Here is a 7923-nt window from a genome sequence, read left to right as displayed (position 1 = left end):
CGATATTTAAAAAAAAAAAAAATCAATTTCTAATTTATAAGGTTTTGGATGTTCATTTTTATTGTTGGATCTAGGATTCGTCATTGTTTGCTACAACTAGATTCTGAAAACTCTCTTCTACATCTTCGATCAGGTTTACCTTATTTTCTCTTTCTTCTTCTACTTCTTTATATGTGTTTCTTCTTCTCTATAAATCGATTAATATTTTTTTTATTAATTTATGTTTGGAATCTTTGATGTTTCTTTATCTTGTATTAATGGAAACTGGAGAGAAAAATTGAAATGGTTGGAAAAAGATTTTTCAATTTCACGTGTTTACAATATTGAAAATTTTTAATGGTTAGGAAAAAAATAAAAAGAAAAAAACAAACAAAAACAAAACTTTTGAAAAATATAATTTTATAACATGACAAATTATTCAAATTTTAATAAAAATAATAATTGAATATTTGTGCATTAGGGTTATACGATTTTTTATGGTTAATTTTTTATTTATTGAGTATATATATATTTTTAGTCTTCTTATTTAATAACAAAAAACCTCTCAAATTTTATTTTTTAAAATAAAAGTAAAAATAAAAAAATATTTTAAATTATATGTAAGGATATTATTGTAAATTTATTTCTTTTTCATTTCCATTCCTATTATTATCAAACATTGGAATGGAAACAAATAATCATTCCAATCTTGCATTCCTAAGTTCATCCAAATGCTAGAAATGGAATCATTAAATTCATTCTATTCCACTAAGAAATAGGAAAGGAAACAAAATATTATTTTCATTCCCTATTCCGACGTACCAAACACCCCCTTATTGGTTTTTGTAAGCAACACCTCCAAGACAAAGATCTGGTTCTTATTATTTGGATATATCATCAAATAAGAATAACAATATTATAATTTTGAAATAAAAATTTAGCTACTTATATATATACAAGGATGAAAATATTGGTAATTATGGATATATTGGTATTTCTATTTTATGGATATATTGATAGATATTATGATACAAAATATCGGTGAACCTAAAATTGATCAGAAATGATAAAAAATAAAATTAGAAGTATAATAGAATTGTAATTGATATATATAATATAATTTATTATATTTAATAATAATATAATATATGCTAATAAAAAAATATGAATTTCATAAGCATACATTTATTATTAAATTATATCAAATATCATTTGATAATAATATTGTGATATTTGATTATAATATGTCCAATTTAAAAATATATTTAATATTAAAATTATAATTCATTTAATTCAATTGTATTAAATGATATAAAATAAATAATAATATTAATTAATATATTAATGATATTAAAAACACTATAAAAAAATTATCACGATAATTTTAATATTTTTGGTATTCAAATAGATGAAACTTTTTTATTTAATTATAAAATAATTATAATTAATTTATTCTTTAAAACATTTAAAAAAAAAATTATGTTTATATGTTGAATTTGAGTATATATGTATTTGGTGCAGTTTATAAATTGCCACAGTGGTTGGCACAACACATTGCAAACCTTTTGGCGGCCGATAATTCTGCCCCATGTATCGTGTCGAGGATCTTTTAGATATGTGGTCATCAATGGGAACCAAAAAGTCTATTAAATGACTTTCAGTTGTTAATATTTAGGAATTCCAAATCCCATCTTAGGTGGACAAGTTTCAGATCTTGCTCTATCATGGGATGTTGTTGCAACTTACAAATTAGTTATGGTTATCTCTTAGCTACATTAATTAAAATTGATCTTAATAAATTTGAAAGAATCAATAGCAGGAAAGGAAAGGAACTCCAAAGGAAAAATTCTGTGACCCTGTATCTCCCTCATGTTTCTCCTATTCTGACTTCACTAGAGCCTTCGATAGCACAATTGAGACAATGATGGGTTCTCTATCCCTTTAGGGGTGGAGCGACAGGTTTTGAGAATTCAAGAGAAGGTCATCGTGAGATGAGTCGTTTATCATTATGATAGGTGTCAAGTGGATGTGGAATAATGTATGCAATTGAGGCATCCTAACAAAACGGTAGACTTCAACCTCGTTCCTACATGACCCAATCAATTTCAATCATGCATTCGCCATCTATTTTCATTGTTCAACTCTTTGACAACATAAAAAAACCAAAAGCTCTGCCCCTAATGAATGTACATTTATTATTAATTAATTTATTTTCAAAGATATGTGAATATATATATTTATTATTGAAATATTAATCTTATGTAAACAATAAGATTAATAAATTTAAAATAGAACCTATATTTTTTACCTATTTCAAAGATATATGAATATGAATTTATCATTAATTTATATATTATAAAAAGACACATAAATATGTATTTATTATTAATTTATTAATATCTTTCCTATCAAAGAAGTATTAATATTATGTAAACAATAAGAGTAATAGATTTAAAATATAACCTATATTTTTAATCTTACATCCTAACAATAGTTCAACCTGATTTTTGAAATTAAATAAAGGTCTGTAAAGCATCTGATTTATTTCTCAATAGATAGATTCAAGTGAATCCAGATGAGCATATAATATCTATAACCACTAGAAGATTGGGTGGGTGAAGGACCCTGCAAATCATAATGGAATAGTTGCAAAGTTGAGTATATTCTGTTTCTAAGATGGGAACAATCTTTATTGAAATTGAAACTGGAAAAATTTACAATTTGACAAAACGAATTTTACAATTTTCTAATGATAGCCTAATCTATTGTGTCAAAGTTCATATACTGACATACATGAAGGATGATTATAGAAGAAGCAAAAACTAAAGGCTTGTGCTCCTAGATGTGAGAGATGGCCAAGTGTGGATTGAATGGAGCAACTGAAACAGAAAAATAAGACTGCCATTCTTTTGAGGGATCTACTTGAGGTTGGTCAAACACATATGGTCCATCTTTAAGCTTCCCTTCCAGTAGAATTGTTTTAGAAACCTGATCCTTGACAAAGCATGAATTAGCATGAAATTCAAAGAAGACATTATTATCTCGAGCAAATTTTGATATACTAAGAAGAGTTTAGTAATCTCAGGTATGTGTAGAAGATGATTTAAAGAAAGAATATATATATATATATATATATCATTGCAATTAAAAAAGGAAAACACATCATTTGCGGTCCAGTTGAGATCATATGAAGGCTATCAACACACAAAAGATAAAACAGCAGCCTCTTGTGAACAAACCAAACCTTCTATTCTATGGTTAAATCTGAGACAAATGCCCAATTCTTGCTACTTTTTCTCAGATTAAACAACCTTTGCAGCACTACAAAACTTTACACTGCATGGAATTTTTAGTCATCGTTGATTTCTGGGGGGACTTTCAAAGCATATGTAGACTAACATGAAATTTTTATTTGAACGAGCATATTTAAAAATGAATATTTTTTCTTATACATCTATTCATTAATTTTAATTTTTATATTAATATCCATTTCCTATTTATTTGATGTAAAACCAAATATTCATTATTCATTTTAAATTTCCATTATCCATTTAAATGTAAATGCTCACCAAAAACTCATTATTCGCTTAAAGTCAAATACTCATGATTCAAAACCCAATTCCATCCTATCAAATACCCATAATTCATACACCCCACCAAACACCTATTCCCTTTCCTTGCACAATACCCATTTTTGAAGCCTCTAAACTAAAGATGAAACAACCATATAAAGATGCAAACATAGGGGTGAAGATGCAGAGGGTTCGAACTCTCTATACATCATGGTTCAAAGTATCGACCGAGTTGTATCCACTTTGGCCCTTTTTGTGTCAAGTTTGATACCTGATACCATCTCAGACTCAGACTCGATTAAGACCCATTTAAACTCAGTTGACTTGATCGAGATCTCGAGGGCTCGATTGAACTATTCACGTTATTGAAAGAAATCATTTTTTTTCACTTCAAATCACAAGCAAATCAACAACAAAACAAGATCCAAACCTAAAAAATCTATGAAAAATCAAAGATTTTCTTCAAAAGGAATGGCTTTCCAAGAATCAAAACCCATGACCCATGATGAAGAGGAAGAAAGATTACCCATGACTAAATCTGGAAGTGTATAAGAAGAGGAGGTTGAGAGACATCATATGGATTTCCTCCATTGACAATAGTTGCCTTTGGTCTCTCATCTCTCTATTTTGGGTCTTTGGTGTCATGGGTGTGGGTATACAAGCTAACACAACTGCCCTTATCTCTTTCTTTGCTTTTGTCAACCCTTTTCTCTCTTCCCATGGGTGTGCATTATGGTGAATTGGCGATTTGAAGGAGATAGTCATGTTAACTCTATATTTTATCATTTTATATATTAATGTAGTATGAATCAATATGAATTGCATTAATCCAAGGTAATATATTATCATATTTTATAATCAATTATTTTATATGTTAATGGTGTGGTATAAATTATATTAGTTTAAGTATTGTATTATTTTATATGGTAATGGTAGCATATATGATATATTTATTTATTATTAAATATATATTGAAACCATTCAATTTATTATTATATTAATATATGAAAATATTTAATTAACATTATATTGTACTTGGTTTGACAAATATATTTTTAATTCTATATTTAAACATAAAATGTTGTAATCACATAATCAAAAGTAAAAATGGAATTGATGATTGAATTATATGTCTTTTAGTAAAAATATCATTGTATTTGAAATAAAATCATGTTTAATTCTTAATATTATCATAAATTACATTCTACCAATATTTTATAACTATTTAAATAATGTTAAATGTGGGAAAAATTTGTTTGATTAGTTTTTTAAGCTTATTTAATTATATTTATTTTTCTAAAAATTTCATAATATTATTAGAATTTTTTGAACTTTTGAACTAATTTATTTTGAGTATCATTTGATTCCAAGCCGAGACACCAAGATCGATGCACCTCAAGAGCCTCTAAGTCAATGATCAATACCACGACTTTGAACCATGACTATTACCAGCTTTAGTACTACATGCCTCTCTTTGATATGATTTGTATCATGCCTAGAGGTATCCAAGAACCAAGTAGAATTAAAGCCCATAATGAAGTAAGGTAGTAAACAACCTCCAGGATCTGCCTGCACTCCAAAATCTCTAACCAAACCATCCACATCTTGTTTAGCTCATCTGAGCAACACCCATGAGGGGAAGGCCCAAGGCAAGCCTGCCTCCTTGAGCAACATATTTCATAAACCACAAAGGCATAGTAGAAAGAAGTGGTCTGCTGTGTCACTGTTGTCTAAGCTGAGAACACAACCCTCAGGATTATAGGTAATGGAAGGCCTCTAGCCTACAACCATTCAATGGTATTAACCCTTTCATAGTGTCTACACAAGGAAAAGCTCTAACTTCTGATGAACTTCAGAATTCTAAATGAAATTGCCCCCTGAAAAGGCACTGGAGAATCAATATTTGCAACAGCAGAAAACAAAGATTGAGAAGAAAATAGACCAGGGGAAGATGTCCAAACCCTCTAATCAGAAAATGAGAGATGTAAACAAGGTATGATATGAGCAATAATGAGGATAGCTCATCAATTTCCTGCTCTAACAAATTAAGTCATCAATTAAAGTTGCAGGGAACACAGGGATTGGAAATTGCTGATTATCTACAGATCAATTTGATTCTCGAAACATACTAATCTTTGTGTTAATGAGGCCAACAGAGAAGAAATAGCAAACCTCACAATATTAAATTTTAAATTTTATAAATTAAAATCAGAACTACAAAACAAAGAACAAAATTGGCAAAATAATTTTTCAAAGACTAATTGACCATTGTAATTTGTTTAAAGTGGGAGATGAGACATCATACCAAGGTCCAACAACCATTATCAAAGAAAATATTTTCAAACGTTGCAAGCTGGTTGTAGGTGGATCCAAAATGGCTTTGAAAATCCTAGCCGATTATCCTTGTGTAGATGCCAGTTTCTGTAACACTTGTAGCTTGTCCATCCACGGTTTCTTCTCTGTAGGACATAAATTTAGTAAATCATACTGCCACAGAAGAACTATTGAAGAGATAGCTGGCAATACTTAGCTTGAGATTAGTACAATAAACTCAAAAAACAAGATTTCACATAAATCAAAATGAAAAACAGATTGGAAAGATTTGGCAAGTTGTTTAAGCTTCCCATACCCAAAAAAGAAAAGAGGCCACCAAGTACTGCTATTTGTACAAGCAAGAGGCAATACAAAAAATAATTCAAAAATTATGTAATAGTTAAGAAATGAATCTTGACTCGTCAGCTCTGAGCTTCTAAGGACTTGATGCTTTACTTCATGTTCCATGCACTTTCAGATATCAAGATCTTTGCAGCAACTCAACATCCTATGAGAAGCTAGGATTAAATACTTCCTTTATCAAAGCCTCAAAAGCCTTTCAACTCTACAATGGGGTTTTCACTACTTATATTTCCAAATTCACCACCTCCACAATTCTGACTTCAACAATGTTGGAAAAACCTCTCAACAGTCTGGAGTCTGCAAGCAAACCCTCATGCTCTCACTCAAACATTTTAGTGAAGAAACTTCCTCCAAAAGGGTACTAAGTTTATCATGCTTCTTCTCCAGTATATGTTCATATCAAATGCTTTAAATGACTTCATAGAGTACAATAATTATGTTTTATGCATTATATGATTAACCAGAAATGCTAATAAAATGCGGGCCTTCTTCAAGAGGTCCTTTCTTAGCACAACTCAATCCTTTCAACCAATTGCTCTAAACGAATTCAAAAGCATCTATTGAAGTATCCGATATATCCGATATAAGAGAACACATCACATGAAGCCGATTAGATAACCAATCAAAGCACAATGAATAACATTCTAAGTAAACAATGATTCTTCACCAGCTGGAAAATATGGCACTGAAAAAAGTGGAGAAATTGAAAACAAAGCGGAATCCAACATCTGTTTTCATTTATTTCCTTCTCCTACACTTTCTCGGGAATCAAATAGACTCGATTCGTACGCTCAAACTGACCTGAAAAGGCTCGGTTGGACTCAAACTAGCGAGACTCCTGGAACTTGATCCATGGGATCGGGGCGACGTGAGGATTTCCGCAGAGAAAGAGCGAGGCAAGCGATTAGAACGCCGAGGAGATCGGCGAGAGCGTCTTTAGGGGAGGCGCCGGCAGACTTGAAGAAGCCGATCTCGTCAGCGACTTCCTTGGCGGCACCGGCGGCGAGAGAGAGGATGGAGGCAACCCAGACGGAGTAGCGACGGAGAAAGGGGTAACGAGTTCTGTTGGCGAGGGCTGAGAAGATGAGAGTGAGGGCGAAGCAGAAGAGGATGTGGTACACTTTGTCTACAGCTACCCAATCGTCACCGTTTTCCATGGAGCATTGTTTTCAACTTTCCGTTTCCAGCATTTCCTGCCTCGGATCAATTTTTGTTTTCCCTTTTTTGAAGTTTTGAGATGTACTTATGTAAGCAAATATCCTACGAAAGTCAATTTATTTTTTCCATTTAAAAAAAAAAAGTCAATTTACTTTTTATATTAAATTAAAAAGATGAGTTTAATATTTTTATATTTATTTATTTAAAAAAAATGAGTTTAGCATTTTTACATTAAATTTGTTTTTTTTAATATTGGATTATATTTTTTTAAAAATGGTATAATATAAAAATATTAAAAAAAATTGCATATAAAAAATCAATTTCCTTTTTATAAGAAAATCAAAATTCTGATGTAGAATGGTAGGATTTATGAGATTACAACAATTAGTATATATGATTCAATTAAGTTTTGAATAAGTAGGAGTCCTATCTTTTTTTTTTTTTTTTTACCAAAAGATTCTCAAATGATAAATTTAAGAGTTTATTTGATGAAGTTTTTAAAAAAAATTTTTTGCTTTTAAAAATAAATTTTTGTTTT

The 7923-nt window shown here is 30.1% G+C and overlaps 1 protein-coding gene across 3 annotated transcripts; it reads right to left on the bottom strand.

Moving 5' to 3' along the window:
- Nucleotides 1-2624: 2624 nt before the first annotated feature.
- On the bottom strand, nucleotides 2625-7426 carry LOC117921652. Of its 3 annotated transcripts, none has more exons than XR_004652401.1 (3): nucleotides 7029-7426; nucleotides 5857-6010; nucleotides 2625-2973 (listed from the first exon to the last, which is right to left on the bottom strand). XR_004652401.1 is itself a non-coding variant. In XM_034839602.1 (2 exons), exon 1 carries the CDS (start codon nucleotides 7382-7384, stop codon nucleotides 7049-7051), a length of 336 nt encoding a protein of 111 aa, XP_034695493.1. In that variant the 5' UTR covers nucleotides 7385-7426; the 3' UTR covers nucleotides 5186-6010; nucleotides 7029-7048. The 3 variants fall into 3 exon arrangements, 1 of the variants encoding a protein (XP_034695493.1); XR_004652400.1 differs by having other exon boundaries at nucleotides 2625-2967; XM_034839602.1 differs by lacking the exon at nucleotides 2625-2973 and having other exon boundaries at nucleotides 5186-6010.
- Nucleotides 7427-7923: the final 497 nt, after the last annotated feature.

Source organism: Vitis riparia, chromosome 9, assembly GCF_004353265.1.
Source record: "Vitis riparia cultivar Riparia Gloire de Montpellier isolate 1030 chromosome 9, EGFV_Vit.rip_1.0, whole genome shotgun sequence".
Classification (NCBI taxonomy): Eukaryota; Viridiplantae; Streptophyta; class Magnoliopsida; order Vitales; family Vitaceae; genus Vitis; species Vitis riparia.
The sequence above is the reverse complement of the archived record's forward strand: the minus strand, read 5'-3'. Positions and strand labels throughout refer to the sequence as shown.

Bases quoted from the DNA above. Each gene is read 5' to 3' on its own strand.
- LOC117921652 (XM_034839602.1), bottom strand. From the start codon at position 7,384: ATGGAAAACGGTGACGATTGGGTAGCTGTAGACAAAGTGTACCACATC.